Source organism: Brassica rapa, chromosome A03, assembly GCF_000309985.2.
Source record: "Brassica rapa cultivar Chiifu-401-42 chromosome A03, CAAS_Brap_v3.01, whole genome shotgun sequence".
Lineage (NCBI taxonomy): Eukaryota > Viridiplantae > Streptophyta > Magnoliopsida > Brassicales > Brassicaceae > Brassica > Brassica rapa.
Window position 1 is genome coordinate 24921417 of NC_024797.2, and position 18452 is coordinate 24939868.

The 18452-nt window shown below is 35.2% G+C and overlaps 4 protein-coding genes across 9 annotated transcripts; 2 read left to right on the forward strand and 2 right to left on the reverse strand.

Annotated features, from left to right (window-relative positions):
- Positions 1-2050: 2050 nt before the first annotated feature.
- LOC103861062 (lecithin-cholesterol acyltransferase-like 4) lies at positions 2051-4718 on the reverse strand. The gene is made up of 11 exons (XM_009138771.2): positions 4328-4718; positions 4145-4236; positions 3955-4073; positions 3744-3879; positions 3620-3671; positions 3443-3543; positions 3181-3369; positions 2946-3103; positions 2818-2872; positions 2686-2739; positions 2051-2607 (listed from the first exon to the last, which is right to left on the reverse strand). Exons 1-11 carry the CDS (start codon positions 4707-4709, stop codon positions 2197-2199), a joined length of 1749 nt encoding a protein of 582 aa, XP_009137019.1. The 5' UTR covers positions 4710-4718; the 3' UTR covers positions 2051-2196.
- A 372-nt stretch (positions 4719-5090) lies between these two features.
- Positions 5091-6937, reverse strand: LOC103861065 (glutathionyl-hydroquinone reductase YqjG). Of its 2 annotated transcripts, none has more exons than XM_009138773.2 (6): positions 6724-6937; positions 6330-6554; positions 6077-6253; positions 5782-6006; positions 5582-5710; positions 5091-5502 (listed from the first exon to the last, which is right to left on the reverse strand). In XM_009138773.2, exons 1-6 carry the CDS (start codon positions 6802-6804, stop codon positions 5269-5271), a joined length of 1071 nt encoding a protein of 356 aa, XP_009137021.1. In that variant the 5' UTR covers positions 6805-6937; the 3' UTR covers positions 5091-5268. The 2 variants fall into 2 exon arrangements, with proteins under 2 accessions (XP_009137021.1, XP_009137022.1); XM_009138774.2 differs by having other exon boundaries at positions 5578-5710.
- A 635-nt stretch (positions 6938-7572) lies between these two features.
- On the forward strand, positions 7573-9875 carry LOC103861064 (F-box protein At4g19940). Its single transcript, XM_009138772.2, has one exon. The coding sequence runs from the start codon at positions 7873-7875 to the stop codon at positions 9187-9189; it is 1317 nt and encodes a 438-aa protein (XP_009137020.2). The 5' UTR covers positions 7573-7872; the 3' UTR covers positions 9190-9875.
- An 8-nt stretch (positions 9876-9883) lies between these two features.
- LOC103861067 (potassium transporter 9) lies at positions 9884-17280 on the forward strand. Of its 5 annotated transcripts, none has more exons than XM_009138775.3 (8): positions 9884-14118; positions 14242-14467; positions 14540-14785; positions 14855-14905; positions 14976-15404; positions 15487-15741; positions 16061-16583; positions 16652-17280. In XM_009138775.3, exons 1-8 carry the CDS (start codon positions 13972-13974, stop codon positions 17199-17201), a joined length of 2427 nt encoding a protein of 808 aa, XP_009137023.2. In that variant the 5' UTR covers positions 9884-13971; the 3' UTR covers positions 17202-17280. The 5 variants fall into 5 exon arrangements, with proteins under 5 accessions (XP_009137023.2, XP_009137024.2, XP_033142725.1 ...); XM_009138776.3 differs by having other exon boundaries at positions 14864-14905; XM_033286834.1 differs by having other exon boundaries at positions 14242-14785.
- The last annotated feature ends 1172 nt before the right edge of the window (positions 17281-18452 follow it).

Below are 18452 nucleotides of genomic sequence, written 5' to 3' on the forward strand. Positions count from 1 at the left end.
AAATATTTTATACGGAAAAAGATTAACAGTTTCCAAATCGTGAAATCGTGGTGTTGTGTGAGAATTGTTAGAGATTTTTTAATTTTTTTAGTTAGAGAAAAACGAAACTATTTTTTTTCTTTTATTTAATTTGTGATAAATAATTTTTATGTCTCACAATTTTATTGATCGAATGACTTATACTTTAGTATACAAAGATGTTCATATCTGATGTATTGGTTCCTTTATATTAATGGAAAGTATTATTCAATGAAACCTCTATAAATTAATAATGTTGGGACTATATCCAAAATATAACTTTTTATTAATTTATAGAGTTATTAATTTATCGATATACTAACTGAATCAAAAATTCAATTTAGGACTATAAAATTATATTATTTTATAGAAATTTTTAGTGTATATTAATTTATAGATTATTAAATGAAAGAGGTTTTACTGTATAAGTAGCCCAAAGATTCTATTCCCAGGCCGCTAATATGGCAAAAAAGAAAACAAACAATAGGCGTCTAGATTATAAGAAAAAAAAACTATCAGTAAAAATGTGATTTGGATATCTTATATATTAAAACAGAAGTTATGACTTCTTTTCATGTGTAATTTTTTAGTTTGAACCATTCATAGAAAATATCATATTTTACATAAGTTCATTATTATATCTTTTAATATCTTTATCTTTTTATTTGAAATACAAATGAATATATTTAAAATGTTCTAACAAAATCTTTTTAAAATCTTCTTAGAATCTTTTTAAATTTACTTTCAAAAATTAGTTAGTTTTAATTAAAATTATCATAAAATATAATTAGAAATTAAAATTGAATATAGTTTTGGTTTATAAACGAAAATTTAAATAAAATGAAATTAATTAATTTCACAAATACATTTACTAATAATTTTTAAAGATTTTGTTAGAAATAAATATTTATTTTAATTTTAATTTTTTCAATTTTGTTTTCTAATAAAATAAAAATCATGATTTTTTGATGAGTGATATTTTTATTTGGACCATCATTTAAATTTTATATTAAATGTATATCACTAATGCTAATATACATAATATTTTTAACTACTTTAATCATAATATCTTTTATATCTTTTAATTTTTTTTAAAAAAATCTAACAAATCTGTTGAAAAATATTATAATAAGATCTTAATTGTCATAAATTGAATATAAATATTTTCAACTAATTTTTTAATTAGTAATGAAATGTTACTAAAAGAATAAAGTTATATCTTATTTTATCAATTTTATAATAATATCTATCATTTTAAAATAAAAAAGTTATACTGAACAAAATATGATAAAATTATTTTAAATTGATAAGTTAACATATTTTATTTTCATAAATATAAAATATTTATGCTAAAAATATAATATGTTGGTAGAACGGGTTAATATTAGTAAACTATATAATACATGTATAAAAATTTAACTTATCTTAAACTTTTTAATATACAGTAATTTATTATATAAAATTAATAAACATTAAAAAATTACTAAAAAAATCTAGCGATTTGAATTATGGATCATGATTATAATAAATTAAATACACAATTGTTTTCATATATGTTGTTTCATGCATTAAAAAATTTAGTAATCAAACGCAAATTCAATAAGACAAATATATAATAAGCAACATATATATGTGATGATTTTAATTTACAGCATGAAAACTATAAAATTATTATATTTGGCATAATTATACAAACATTTAAATATGTGAGCAACATTAAAAATATATAATAATTAAGTAAAACAAATATCTATATATATATATAAATGTGAAAATATATACCCGCACGGTTGTGCGGGTGGAAATCTAGTTTGTAGCTAAATGTCAATATCTGTGTGAAATATTCAAACCCATTTGTTGATGAGACTGTTTTACTATCCCGGTCTAAGCACAACCAGACATAATATTTGTCTAGGTTCCCAAAAGCTTAGTGGCAACATTATTAGACCCCTCAACTAATTGCGAACATTGCAGGGATACATCATGGTAAGCTTTGAGTTTTCCATGTATTAGATTAAAAGTGGACTCTGAATCTTGCAAAAGCTTAAAACAAAAAATCGAACATGGAGTTGTATTGTTAAGATTTAAGTACACGAGGTACGTGATTCGTTTGCTATATACAGGACACAGACACAGACACTTAAACACATTACAAAGGTAAGAAGAGTAAGACGCGCTTTACGCATCAACAGAGACACTGACAGCATTGAGCTCGACATGTTGTCTACCATCGTTTTGTGAATGGACTGTTAACGTCGCACGAGCTTCAGCTCGAGGGTTTTGATCATCCCCGGTTCGAGACACTGATATGGAGCTAACGCTTGACGCGGCTGCGCCATCACTGTTGTTGTCGTCTGATGTGATGTCCCATGATTCTTTCACGGAAGCAACCTCCAGACCGTTCTCGTGGTGTTCCTCCATTTCGAATGTGGTGGGAAGGATGACGTAATCGTTTATCGGGTTGTAGAACGGGTCGGGTTCTCCTACGTTTAGCCATTGTTTGAGCATACGGAAGACACGGTGATCGTTGAGGATCCCTCGGTGCTCACCAGGGACTCCAACTCTAGCTATTGCTTCAAGCCCATCCGCCTAGAAAGACACAACCAAAGGAACCGTTAGAAATGATAATATTCAGTATTTTTAGAGAAACACAATAATGCAACATACCATGGCAGACTCCACCGGCACAGTGCCATCACCATCAACACATATATACGTCGGCTGAGATCACAAGATCAGAACATGAGTTACTTGTCTATTATAATGATAGTTAATACAAGGGATGAACTATGTGGTTACCTGGAAGTATCTTAGGTTCGTTAGATCTTTGACAGGCATCTTCTCATTACCATAGCTGCACAGGAGGAGTACATAGATCGAATTTAGAGAAGGCAGGACAAATAAACACTGAAATAAAGAAACATTACCAAACACTATGAGGAGTTTCTAAATTGGTCCCATATATGTTATAGAATTTGACTTTCGGAGGAAGCTTGGCAGAGTGTAACACTCTCTTGGTTTCGTTAGCCCACTCCATGATTTTCCAGTTAAATGGAAGATCAATAGACTCTCCATTATAATCAGCCTGAACATTTGTGTAAAGAGAAGGATCAGTCACTGCAACCTCTATGCGTTCGTCATTTTAATTAAAGTGTAACTTACTTTATTATCAGAAAGAGACTTTGTGAAAACTTCAAGGCTTTCCAGACTACGGTAAGACTCAAGAACAACACCAGAGGTTCCGACTCCATCATCACTCTCTTTCTCTAGCCACAGCTCTAAAACGGGAGGGAGTTCCCATTTGAAATAAGGGCAACACATCAGCTCGTATATGGATGGACACTCAATAAGCTGAAACAAGGAGAAAACTTGTATCAGAAGATATATAATCAAAAGAGATTATTGTTAACTGATCATCATTTACCAGTTGATGCATGCTCCATTTTGATACGAAAAAGTTCTGTTCCCAGCCATTCACAAATGACATTCCATTCAGTAAAGTTGACGTAATATATCCAGGAGCACCTGAAATCAATAACCAATCAGTCTGGTAACTCTCTTGAGTACAATCGTAAGTACTAAAAAAAGTCTGTGAAGTTACCTCGAAATGGAGCAGCAATAGCAATCCAATTCTGTACATACTTCTCGAATATCTAATAAGAAAAAAAAATCAGATTGAGATGTAAAGATAACATTAGAACTGAATTATATATAAATATACATACATCAGTGTGCAGACTCATGAAACATTTCACCAACAGTCCTCCCATAGAATGACTAATAACATTAATCTTCTTCTCCCCTGAAGCTTTGTAAACTGCTTCCAACTTGTCAGCAAATAACTCCATAATTTCCTGAAGTCTACATACCATTTTACAAACACCAAAACTGTTAATAAACTAATCAGTTAAGAAGAGATATATGTTGTTTTAACACCTGTTGCTTTGGCGAAAATCAAAACCAAAACCAAAAAGGGTTTTGCCTTCTTCGAATCCCCAACCAAGCATCTCAACAATCATCTCATGGAAGTAGAACACTGACTCGCGTCCAACCATCTACACAAAAGTCTTTAACTTGATCAACAATCTACACAAAGCTAACGTGTAGAGACTATATAAACATTTACCAGATCAGGGTCTAAGACATCGATTGCAAGCAGACCAGCTCTGTCTTGAGGAACCACAATACTCGTGTTTGCGTCGAGAGTAATCGTCTTACCTGTTACACATGAAAACGTTTCCTCAGAGAGCTTAAACAAAGCTAAAAGCTCATGACTTTTCTACAAAAAAGGAAACTTTTTTTTTATTACCAGTTGTAGGATCGAAGCGAGACCACATCTTTGTCCGAAACTCGTGGTCGGCACCGAAGATTCTGACCCAGACACGCTCTTCTTTCCCGGTGTCATGATCAACGGCGTTGAGAATGGAGCCGGCGATACCCGGGACGAGAAGAACCGGGTCGAGGTTCGGGTCAACGTAGGGTTTCTGGGTTGAAGTCTTGAGCTTTAGAAAGGTCTCTACTGATCGAGTGATCTCTTCCAGTAATAAAGCCATTTGTTGAATCGATTTAAGAAAATCCAATTTGGGGAAATTAGGGTTTGTGTGAGAGATGTGAAGACAAAAGGGTGGAACTTTGGAATTTAAGCCGTACAAGTTAAGGAGGGAGAAAACAATCTTGTAATCTATATCCATTAAATAAATGATTTAATTTTTCAAATGGATAACGTAAGATTGAAATAATTGACACTTCCAATAACAAATTAATTAATAATTTAATAATATTATGGATAATGGTCGCAGGCTTAATATTTTACACAAACCCCCTATTTTGTTTCTGTTTCAGTTTGGCTCTCTGATTTTGCTTTTGATCAAAGAAGCCCACAACCTCAGGGATCCCGGTTGAGATAGCAGCTGGAAAATCCGGTTCTGGACGTTCAATTTTGTGGAGACAAACAAACCAGCTACAGGCTTGGAAAAATCAAAATTGTTTTGAGTTGCAAGAATTTTTATCAACGAGGTTCCTAGCAAGATTGTAAATCTCACATGAAGCCTCGAATTTCAGGAAACGCAATGTTGTAGCCGGTAGAAAAGTTTATTTATTATCATCACACCAACATTGTCTCAACTACTGAGACTACAAACTGTAACATGATAAACATCAACCTTTTTTTTTTCTCAAAGCATACAAAGACAAACTTTATTTGGAAACTTTCTGAAGACAGATTTCAAGTGCAAAAGACTTGTTATTTTATCATTTGGAGAATCTGTGTCGATCATGAGGCGAGGAGTAATCGATGTTTGGACCATGAGGGATGATCCCAAAAGGGTTAATAGAAGGGTGGCTTCCATAGTAATGCTGCTTGATGTGATTCATGTTCACGGTGCTACTCATACCAGGGACTTGAAATATATCTTTCGTGTAGTTGAACAGATTCGGATACTCCCTTAACAGTTTCTTGTTGCACTTGAAGTGAACCGCGTAAACCTGCATCATCAACGTTTCAAAATCACATACTCGTTCCCTTAATTGTGTTCTTTTTCAGTTCTTGTCGGTTTTCACTTACCTCGTCAAATCTTATAAGCGTCACAAACAACCTGATATCTGTTTCAGTCAGAGTGTTACCGCAGATGTAACGATGCTTTCCAAGAATCTCCTCGCATCTATCTAATGCTTCATACACTTGCTGCACTGCCTACAAACAAGAACCATAACTCTCATGGGTGGGATCAATAATAAACACTATGTAACGTTTCTAGCACTTACCTCCTCGTAAGGTTCTTGTTTTTTTGCAAACCCACATCTATAGACACCGTTGTTAATCCCACTGTAGATCCATTCGTTAGCTTCATCGATTTTAGCTTGGAGATGAGAAGGGTAAAGGTCAAGATCAGGGTTTCTCGCAATATGATTGAACTCGGTGTTGAACATCCTGATTATCTCTGCGCTCTCATTGTTCACAACGGTCTTGAGCTTCTTATCCCACAGAACCTGTCATTAAAAAAAAGCCATCTAGTTCCAACTCAAGAAGACTTTAACAAAAAAAAAAAAAAAGACTTACAGGAACAGTATACTTCCCGGTGTAGTTTGGACTAGCAATCTCATAGAGTTCTCTTACACTCTTAGCACCATTAAGATGGTCAGGCTCAGCTCCTTCGACCTCATTGTCTGAATCCGGGAAGACCCATCCCATATGCTCATCACTTTCTTTTGTTCTTCCCCAAATGGGTTTAACAGACTGATGCAAACCAAACAAGGAAACTATTATTGTAATGAACATAAGCAGTTTGAAAAGGGCTTTTGAGTCAACGAACCGAGAAGCTTATAGCATCGTCAAGTCCTTTAATCTTCAAGTATGAGATGCATCTAGAAGCCCATGGACAAGCATACGATATGTAAAGATGGTATCTTCCAGATTCAGCTGGAAACTGAGAGTTAGAATCTCTTGAGACGAAGTTACGGAATGTTGAAGCAGTTCTTTGAAATGCTCCCGAGTCTGATGTCTCATCAACCGCAGATCGAGCCATTGCTATTGTACACTTATGACCAAAAAAAAAAATCAAAAGATCAGACTTTAGTTTGAGAAACAGAGGTTTCATGAACAAAAACAGAGTATTTTAGTTTGGACACAGAAAAACGGATCGAAAGTTGGAAACTTTTGTCTCAAAATCAGTAATCTGATCAAAGACAAGAAGCGATGATGTGTACCTGAAGACGAGATCCACGAGTAGTGAACTTTGTAGCGAGAGAGAGGAAGCTGTTGTGGCTGAGGATCGTGGAGAAAGACATCAACTAAAGCTTCTATATATTTATGTTTCAGCTAATACAGTTTATATACATAAATCCAAAAAGTTTAGAGAGTCAATATTGGCGACGGCATTATGTCATTGCTTTTGTCACGCCCACTAAACGAGCCACCTGTGAGCAGTACAATGACAATCCTAAAAAGCACACACCTTTGTCTTGGAATAAAAACAAAAAAAAAAAAGTTCACATCTTTCTAATTAGTTAGTGTTAGATTGTCAGGTATCCGTACAAATTTGATATCTTTTAGAAATCCGAACTCTTTCTGGTCAAAACTATTGTACTTTTACATGGGTAAAAAAGAAGAGAGGTTTTGTACTTCACATCTTAATAGATAGATAGATATCACACCCATTTCTTTGTCGAAAATCCCGGTGATAAAACCAGTATGAACTGATTTAGAATGCAACAACAACATTACACATGTCCTTCCCTCAACGGTTACATTCCACGGTTTTACCAGACTAGGAACAAGCCGTAGTGAAATCAGCTAAAGGTAACACGATCTGCGATACCATATTAGGTATAATATTATATAGATATATGAGATGATAAAATTGTTATTTACTTCTTTTTGTTTTCCTTTTCTAATTAGTAAAATATTATTATTTACCTTTTTATTTCTATTATGTGATTTGGGATATTAAAAAATTAAAAGAAATATTATATATATATTTTAATATCAAAATTATTTTTCAAAATGAAGATTTATTTTCTTTGTGTAAAACACACACATACCAGATACATATATATATAAATTAAATCTATACATTTTTAGTTTTTGTTGGTATTTTTTTCTGTTATTTGTAATTTGGGAAAATAATTATAAAGAAATAAGGAAATTAAAATTATAAACCTATTTTGAAATAATTAAGAAAATGAAAGCAAAATAAAAAGATTTTAATATTGAAAATTAGGTATATTTTTTTGTTCATTAAAGATATCTCGCTAATTTTTTTTATCAAAGATAATATATCTCTAATTAAACTCCCTAATAATTAATTTAAAAGGTATAAGTAGAAAACTGACTCCTCTCGCCAATATTATAGTGATATGGCTTTTTCTTTTGACCTAGCCGTCGTGTTACAACGGGATAGAAGTAGAACGAAGAGAAGATCAAAGGACATATGCAAGAGCCAAGAACCCTCGCAGGAGATTCCTTTTGATCTCATGATTGATATTCTCACGAGACTCCCTCCTAAATCACTTATGAGGTTCAAATCTGTCTCAAAGCTCTGGTCATCCTTGATTTGTTCCAAATATTTTTCCAACCTTTTTCGAAAAGTTTCATCACCACGGCCGCGTCTATACATGTGGTTGGGCATCGACAACAAGAATGTATTAGTATCATCGTCCTCTTCTCCTGACTTGGACGTTAGTACTATGTTATCCTTAGTAGTTGATCAAGATTTAACAATCCCAGCGATGGAAGGCTACTCCGTCTCTCAAATTTTTCACGGTTTGATGTGCTTTACCAATGAGCAAAGTGCTCAAATATATAATACTACCACTAGACAGCTTGTTGTCTTACCCACCATAGAAGAATCTAGCATCCTAGTTGAAAACGACAAGTCTAAGAGGACAATGTACGGTATCGGACACGATTCTGTTCATGATCAATATAAAGTGTTTTGCACAGTTTCAAAACGTGGTGAGAGAGTTGGGAACTTAGTAACATGGGTGTCAGAGCATTGGGTCTTGCTACTAGGAGGACGAGATGTATCAAGTCGATGGAGAAATATTCCAAGTAGCTGTCTACCACATCGTCCTTTAACACAGTTTAATACGGTCAATATCAATGGCCGTATGCTTTATTACCTCGCTAGGACGCATTTGTCTAAGTGTGTGCTTGTGAGTTTCGATATGATTTCTGAAGAAATCAGTGTACCCCAACTACCTGAGGATCTTGTCTTTTGGCCGCGGCTGCCTATTATGATTGACATTGTAGAATGGCATGGAAGGGTAGCTTTTTTAGACTATCCTGTTTTTGAAAACGAAGGTGATGCTTTTGAAAACGAATGTGTGATGAAGGTATGGGTTATGGAAGATGCAGAGACGAATCTGTGGTCGAGTAAGACATTAGTGTTTCATCCTTCTCAGATGCCTGTGGTCGTTAACTCGAGTTTGATGCCACGAGGTACAATTAGAGAAGGCGAGGTTATCCTTGTACCTCAAATTATAAGGTATTCTAAGCGAACTCTCAACATTAGCATCGACTCACAAGAAACAACTAGGTCCTATGTTTTTCTTTACAACATTCAAAAGAACCATATGAGAAGAGTTGGAATCACAAAATCATCAACCCGTTATGTAACAACAAATTGGGATGTTATTGGAATGGATGATGTTGAGAACTTGATGTATCTCTAAACGCTTGAGCGTTTTGGTTGTTGTTCTCCTTTTGTTTGGAAACATTTTATCTACTTTTGTTTCAATGTTTTTTTTTTTTTTGGGTCTATACAAATCTTGAGTCGATGCATTTAGCGTACATTTCACACCGTCATTGCCCATGTGCCACCTCAATTCTCCATGTCTGTTTATGCTGTTGTTCAAAACCGATTTGTACCCAGGAGGTGATCCTATCCCTTGGTGTCCAAGCACACCATGGTCACAAAGTTAAAGATAGCTAAGGGTCTGAGAGGATCTACGATATGAGCTCATGCAACTATAGCAATGCACACAAATTTGTAGACAAATATCGGCATTATATTCACGTCAAGTTTATGGTCTATTATTTTCGGTATATGATGAACAATTACATATTTTATACTTTCACAGGTGTTTTTAATTGTCACACGCTAAGTGCATCTTCTTTAATTTACCTTCAGGGTTGAAGTTGTACTTGGTTAAAGAAACATTGCGGATGATAGTTTTGAATATTTTTCGTCCCTATGTTCACACCTCACAGTATACAAATCTTGGTCCATATGCTCATCACTTTCCTTGGTCCTTCCCCAAATGGGTTTAACAGACTGATTGAAATCAAATAAGGAAACTATTCAAATCAATACTGTCATGAAATGGACATAAGCAGTTTCAAAAGGGCTTTTGAGTCTACGAACCGAGAAGCTTATAGCATCGTCAAGTCCTTTGATCTTCAAGTATGAGAGGCATCTAGAAGCCCATGGACAAGCATACGAGATGTAAAGATGGTATCTTCCAGATTCAGCTGGAAACTGAGAGTTGGAATCTCTTCAAGTAGTGAACTTTGTAGCGAGAGAGAGGAAGCTGTTGTGGCTGAGGATGGTGGAGTAAGACATCAACTAAAGCTTCTATATATTATGTTTCAGCTAATACAGTTTATATACATAGATCCAAAAGTTTTAGAGAGTCAATACTGGCGACGGCTTATGTCATTGCTATGGTCACGCCCACCTGTGATCATTAGAACGATATACAATTCTTAGATTAGTTACAATACGACGTCGGTTGGTCCACTAACCGAGTCACCTGTGATCATTGCTTTTGTCACGCCCACTAACCGACCTTTGCATTAGAAAAACAAAACAAAATAGGTTCGTATCTTTCTACTTACAAAGTTGATATCTATTAGAAAACCCACTTCTTTGTGGTGAAAACTAATGTACTTTTTACATGGGTAAGAAAAAGAGAGGTTTTGTACTTCTTTTTTTTTTTTTTTTTGCTGAAATTTTAAATTGATTATGAACAAAGAAAAAAATTACAGGCCACTAAGGTTTATACTTTCAATCATGAACACCATCAATAAAAGAAACTGGAAATAACTGGAAATAACTAGGAGGTTTTGTACTTCGCTGTCTTAGAATCTTGGTAGATAGATTCACACCCCTTTATTGGTGATCATAGTCGAAATCCAGCTCTCAGTCTTTCAAATTCACTAACAGTTGATAAAAAGCGGTATGAACTGATTTACAATGCAACAAACAACATTCGGCTAAGGTAACACGAGCTGCGGCTCCAACAATTTCTACAAGAACAGAGCTGCGGCTCGACTTTCTTCTCCACAATTAGCTATAGTATTATTAGAGATATAAGAAGATGGATGGTAAGTAGTAATAAATGGAGCACGGCACCATCATAATTTAGTATGATCTAAAGTAAATGATGATCTGCATGCATATAGAAAAAGCAGTCTAAAAGCAACCACATTACCCTTGAAAAATTATTAAAAGAGAAACATAAATTTGGATTCAGTGACCTGGTTTCTTTTCGAAAGGGAAAAAAAAATAATGAATAATGCAACCAATGTTAATCAAACCTTGGATTGCAAGGTTAGAAAAGTATAACTCAGAGCCAACGTGGCAACACAGAGTTTTAGGCTCTAATTGATATGACTATTTAAAAAATATTATTGACTGTGCCTTCCCAAACTTAACGAGAAATAATATATGCTCTACCGAAAAAAAATGAGAAAGAATGAAAAAGAAATTATTCTTTATAAATTGGGTAATTTTATAGGAATGATAAAAAATTAAATGTTCCTCATCATTTATTTCGTCACCATTCAAAATCTAATGTTTCATGTACAAAAAAATATTAATATAATGCTTATTTTATTATTAGTAGTATTAATTATTTTTGTCCGTAAAGCCTTCTCGCTCACCTCTAAAATCTTCATTTTATCTGTCACCAAAATTCAAAATCGAAAACTTCATTGTATCTCTAGCTCGCTCTCCCTGTTGATTTCTTCAGTTTCCTAAACAATGGAGAACAGAAAGCGCAAGGATCGTTCATATTCTTTAAGTATCAGTGGTTCAGTTTCGTTAGGTTTCACATCGTATTCCATATTCGTTTTTGTTTCAGATGATTATCAGTCGTAAGCGATATGATGTATTTTGTTTGTATCAAGCATGGATGAAGTTTGTTTTCACTTGATTGATTTTGCTTGGGGAACGAATCTGATACTCCTTTTGTTTTGCTATGTGATTGTGGCTTTGTTACCAAAAATAGATTAGGTGTTGTTTCATATGATTAGCACTTACTAGTTATGAATTTTGATATCTCTTCAAGATATTGTGAACATGCTGATACTTGACTATCACTTGTAAGCGGTGTATTTTGTTTGTATCAAATAGCTATGAAATTTGTTTTCACTTGATTTATTTAGCTTGTGAACTAGCTGATACTTGATTTCTTTTTCCTTGTCAATCTTTCTAAACAAACCTACTATGATGTATTTAGCTTATGGAACATGATTTTTTTTATCTGGATGAGTGCTTGTGATGAAGTTTGGAGATCGATTGATTGTGAACTTGCTTATACTTTTATTTCTTCTTTGACCTCTTTCAAGCATCTCTTCACAAAAAGTCAAAGCCAAAGCTCCTAAACATGGTGACAACAAGGTCATGCCTATCATGGTAATATGTGGGTCTCTAAGTCTAATCAAATTAATACTAATTTCAAAACTTTAACTACTAAAAATAATTATTTTCTTTGCACAAAGTTTACAAAGACTTGGAATAGTGGAAACTTCTTCAACAAACACCTATAATATATGTAGTAATAAAAATATTAAATTAATCATAGAAGCTGATCTTTGAACATAAAAATCTAAGTTTTAATCAAATAAAAACAAGTTTTACATTTTATTCTGTGAATATCTTGATATTGAAAAGTACATTTGTTTAGTAACTGGTTAGCAATAATTAAACCTGGAGGGGATAAAAAAGTTGAACCAAAGTAAACAATCTCATAAATGACAAGTTAAGAAACAATTTTAAGGTGAACAATGAACATGTAGAACAATTAGATATTAACATGAATTGCGAGGTAATATGAAGTTTCAAAATGTAGCTTTATTAGCAACATTATGGCAACAATTTAGTAATTTTAGATTGTATTTTTATAACTAAGTTCTAAGGAACAAATATTTAGGCAGATTATATTTTTCGTTGGGGTTCTCTTTATTTATTTATATATAAATTTGAAAGCAATAAAAATAAACATGGAACATATTAGCATCACAGAATACATTTGGGCTTATATATTTAAAGTATTTTAAAGACTCCTTGATTTTATTTTGAAGTATTGAAAACTCATTTTAAGTACCATTTTACTCTGCTAACATGATTTTGTTGGTAATCCTCTGCTAACATGATATTATGAATGTCTTTTACATGTCGAAATAAAATAGATATATTTTTGCTTTCTAAACATCATGAATTAAGTTAAGAATTAAGCTTATACATATTTTAACATATACTCTTTCTGTTTTACAAAAAAAAAAAATCATTGTGACATATTTTACTCTAATTAAAAAATTTATAAAGTATACTAGTCTATCTTTATTTAATATACAATTAAGTAAACAAACTTGATTTTGATAAAAAAATATTGGTTATTGAAAAGACAAATAAATAAATATATAAAGTTACATTGAAAATATAAAATCATTTAGAAAATAACTGATATTTTTTGCGAAACAACGAGAATGTGATATATGGAATATCCTATCCATACAGTGTCAATAAGTATGAGAAAAGAAAATTTAACTTCTTTTTTCCTGGTTTGTTCTTTTTTTTTCAAAAGTTGGATATGTCATGTCTTTTTTTTCCTTCTTTTTTGTGTGCACGATTGGTCATATGTCACAATCAGAAATTGAAGTATATGCCAATATTGGAAAAAGTGTATACTGATACAATAGTAAACACAAAAAGAAAAGAAAATTTAACTGCTCGTGTGTGTCTCTGCCACTAGTCTTCAATTTTGTCAGCGTCTTCTGAACTTAAAAAGTTGTGTCATTCAATCTACAGCTCTTGTTCTTTCTTTTCTTCTCCTTGGTCACTGTCTGTTGTTGTTAATATCTGAAACGAAGAAATAAAGAAGAGAGACAAAAAGACATCTTTTCGTATAATCTTCATAGTTGTTAAAGATTCTTCTTTTGGCTATTATATTATTATATCATATTTATCATTTCATTGCTGGTTCTTCTGATAAAAAGGGCGGTCCCTTTCTTCACCAGGTTCTTTCTGGTGTAGCCTTTATCCAATTCCATGACAGAACCAGAGTTGACAAGACACAAGTTGTTATGTAATGACTCGACTTGCTTCTTTTACTTACGTAAAGAATTCTCATCTCAGGCGAATCTTTCCCCAAGTGACTCCCGATTTCTAGGGCTCGAGTCAGTTTAGGGGAAAGTTCAAGAAGCTAAGTTGTTGTTTCCTGATTACAAAAATGTCGGAAAGGGTAGAAGCATCTGTAGCAGAAGGAGAGAACACGATTGAAGAAAGACACATTGGAGCTATGTGGGAGCTAGAGCAGAAACTTGATCAATCCATGGATGAAGAAGCTAATAAGATTAAGATTATGTACAGAGAAAAGGTAATGACTTTCTCTGTTTTACCCTGTTTTACCCTGTTTTACCCTGTTTTACCCTGTTTTACTCTGTTTTAGTTTCAAGAAAGTTTCCATATTTTTTAATACGACTTTTCGACTTGTCATCAGGGCTTGTCAATGTGGATGCTACTGAGACTATCATTCCAAAGTCTAGGCATAGTTTATGGCGATTTAGGGACTTCTCCATTGTATGTGTTCTACAATACATTCCCTGATGGGATTAAAGACAGTGAAGATGTAATCGGAGCTCTTTCTTTGATCATTTACTCTCTTCTGCTTATACCTCTCATCAAGTATGTGTTTATTGTCTGCAAAGCTAATGACAATGGTCAAGGTAAGCTTTTAAAAAGCTTGATCATTGTTTTTAACCAAACCGGTTTAGTTTATACTCAATGTTTGTGTGCAGGTGGGACTTTAGCTATATACTCACTGCTTTGTAGACATGCTAAAGTGAATCTCATCCCGAATCAGCAACGCAGCGATGAGGATCTGACTACTTATAGTCGAACTTTAGTCGCTGAAGGGTCTTTTGCTGCTAAAACAAAGAAGTGGTTAGAGAGTAAAGAATCTAGAAAGAGAGCTCTTCTCTTCGTTGTTCTTCTCGGGACTTGTATGATGATCGGTGATGGTATCTTAACTCCAGCCATCTCTGGTAATTAACAACCTTCTTGTCTTTTTTTTTTTTGTACTCAAGGTTGATGACAAAACAATCTTCTCATAGTTCTTTCAGCGACTGGTGGGATCAAAGTCAGTAGCCCAAAGATGAGCAGCGGTAACAAAACATTCACTGCACCTTTATGTCAGTTAGTTCCTTCTAACTTTTCTACTTGTTGTTGTTGCAGACATTGTTGTGGTTATGTCCATTGTCATTTTAGTAGGCTTGTTCAGTATGCAACACTACGGTACAGACAAAGTCGGGTGGCTCTTTGCCCCTATTGTCTTCATTTGGTTCCTCTTCATTGGAGCCACTGGCATATACAACATCTTCAAACACGACACGCGCGTTTTAAAAGCGTTTTCGCCAACATATGTATACTTGTACTTCAAAAGACGAGGTCGAGATGGTTGGATCTCCCTCGGCGGCATTCTTCTCAGCATTACAGGCACAGAGGCTCTATACGCAGACATTGCTTACTTCCCGTTACTAGCGATACAGCTCGCTTTCACCTTCTTTGTGTTTCCTTGTCTTCTTCTATCGTACTGCGGACAAGCTGCGTATCTCGTGAACAACAAGGATCATTACGATGACGCGTTCTATGCATCTATCCCAAGTTTGTTCCTAAACCTTGTTGCTTAATTTAATGTTCTCTTCGTTAGTGCTGAAACTCTCTTTTGATTTTTTTGACTACATAGGGAATGTATATTGGCCAATGTTTGTAGTTGCCACTGGAGCTGCAATCGTTGGGAGCCAAGCTGCGATATCAGGGACTTACTCGATTATCAAGCAGGCTGTGTCTCATGGATGTTTTCCTCGTGTTAAAATTGTACATACTTCCAAGAAGTTCGTTGGTCAGATCTATTGCCCTGATATTAACTGGATGCTCATGCTTGGCTGCATCGCCGTCACTGCTAGTTTCAAGAATCAGAGCCAAATCGGAAATGCATACGGTAAGATGTATGGTGATAGTGACGAAATGAAAGGGTTCTTGCTTATTATTGGAGATACTTATAGAGCAAGAATATGTATACAAAAAGACTTAAACCTATGTCAACCAGGAATAGAACTTATCTAAATCTTATGATATATATCTAAATCAGCAAATCATTGTCACAATAATATTTATATAATATCTTTCGGTTTGGGATCATAGACTTTATAGTTGGATTTTAATACGTAACAGTTGGTCCGCAAAATGCACATCTTGCTTCTCGAGTTATCTCCAATACGTATCATCTGACTGTTTTGGTTATATCTTGTTGAGGTTAGGGACTGCGGTTGTGCTTGTGATGCTTGTGACCACGTTACTAATGGTACTAACCATGCTGCTCGTGTGGAGGTGCCACTGGATCCTTGTCCTTATATTCGCCTTCCTCTCGCTCGTGGTGGAGCTGTCGTACTTCTCGGCTGTGCTCTTAAAGGTCAACCAAGGAGGCTGGGTTCCGCTAATCATAGCAGCCATCTCTCTTCTAGTAATGTCGGTTTGGCAGTACGCAACAGTCAAGAAGTATGAGTTCGAAATGCACAGCAAAGTTTCCATGAGTTGGATACTCGGTCTTGGTCCTAGCCTCGGGCTTGTTCGTGTCCCAGGGGTAGGGTTAGTCTACACAGAGTTAGCGAGTGGTGTCCCTCACATCTTCTCTCATTTCATCACTAACCTGCCCGCGATTCACTCTGTGGTAGTCTTTGTCTGCGTCAAGTACCTTCCGGTCTACACTGTCCCTGAAGAAGAGAGGTTTCTTGTGAAGAGAATCGGACCGAAGAAGTTCAGAATGTTCCGCTGCGTAGCCAGGTACTGTCCTTTCTTCTTATATGTTCTTTAGACAAAGCGTTTGAAATCTCTATAAAAAAATGTTATAGGTATGGTTACAAAGATCTACACAGGAAAGACGATGATTTTGAAAACAAACTGTTAACTAACCTCTCCTCTTTCATCCGAATCGAAACTATGATGGAGCCAGCTTTAACCTCAAGCACCTACAGCAGCGCGTTCTCAGTCAACTATACACAAGAGTCTAGAGATGAGTTGCTCCGTAACAATAGCAACCACAACAACAGCAACATGGATATGTTCTCATCGATGGTGGACTACACTGTGTCAACCCTAGACACGATAGTTCCAGCTGATTCACCCCGTAATGCAACGAGTTTAAGTCAGAACAACACGGTGGAGGAAGAGGAGGAGGAGGAGGAGGATGAGTTGGAGTTTCTAAAGACATGTAAAGAGTCAGGGGTTGTTCATATCATGGGGAACACTGTGGTGAAAGCAAGAAATGGATCATGGCTTCCTAAAAAGATTGCGATTGATTATGTATATGCGTTTCTTGATAAGATTTGTAGAGAGAATAGTGTTATCTTACATGTTCCTCATGAAACCCTTTTGAACGTTGGACAAGTCTTTTATATTTAGTTTTGTTCTTCTTTCTATTTCTTTTTTCTTTTTGTAAAACAACTGCAGATGAAGGGTAATAAAGGATGCTAATTACAAAGGCTAGACCATAGAAACTGTTGTATTTTGAAATTGAGATTTCATAAAAAGCTTTTGCAAGCACTGCAAATAATATTTTCAACAATATGTTCTTGTTTCCGTAACAAATTCAAACATGAGAATCCGAACTTGAGATCAAAGCTTTGTTCTTCGATAATTTATTAGCTTCCATCAGTTGATAGTAGATTTACTACATTTTGGAAATATCACACGTTTACGATTGACAAAGAAAATGGCGGCAACAAGTGGTGATATAAAAAACATGGGAGCAAGAGAGGGTTTAGAAACTCTCTCTAGTGTCTCTCTTCCTCATCTACGAACCCTAGTATCCACCGTCATCGATTCTTCCTGGGAGGAGATGGGCTTCAGCGTCTTCGCTGTATGCTCTTCTCTGTTTCCCTTTCTCTCTTGTGTCGTTATGTCGATTGTGTTCTTGGCTCTGAATTACGGTGGTGTTGTCTACTTCGGTAGAGCTTGAGATATGCGTTAGAAGGCCTAGATCTGGTTATTGGTGGGTCAGATCTACTCGAATTTTTCTGGATTGCTAGCCCTTCTCCTTAGTTTGGTTCCTCTTGCGCATGTCTCTGTCTTCTCTTGTGCCTTCGTATATTTCTATGTTCCTCCTCTGTTGTTGGTGTGTTCGTGTTTTCTGAGGTTGTCCTGGTTCTGAAAGTTTGGTTGAGATGAGTGTCTCTTCACATATCAAGCCTGCTCTGTGCTCTTTCCTTGCCGCCTTACCCTTGTCGATGTGTTCTGTTTCTGTCAAAGGCTTCCCTTGTTTCTCTCCGGCTTTTCTGACATTGTTTCTCCTCGGCTCTTTCTTTGGATGATTCTTGGATTGTCCTTGTTTTGGGTCCTAGTTAGTGACCTAGTCAGTGTATGTGCTTCTTTCCCTTGCCGCTCTGATAGGTTCAGATTAGTGATTGCGGCCTGTGCTTCTTCTCTCGCCACCAACATCTTGATCCTCCTCAGGTTTTCACTTTTGTTGCATCACTCTACCATGTGCATTCTCCTCTAGAGCAGTTATGTTGACTGTCCAGGTACTCTCCTCATGAACAATTTGTAATGTGGGTTTGCTACTATTATTTAAACCAAAGGGATTTGAGCCATTTAGAGATTCATCGGGTCTTTGGTTGTCGGTTGCTTGGTCTCTGTGCGTTGGTAGCTTCTTCT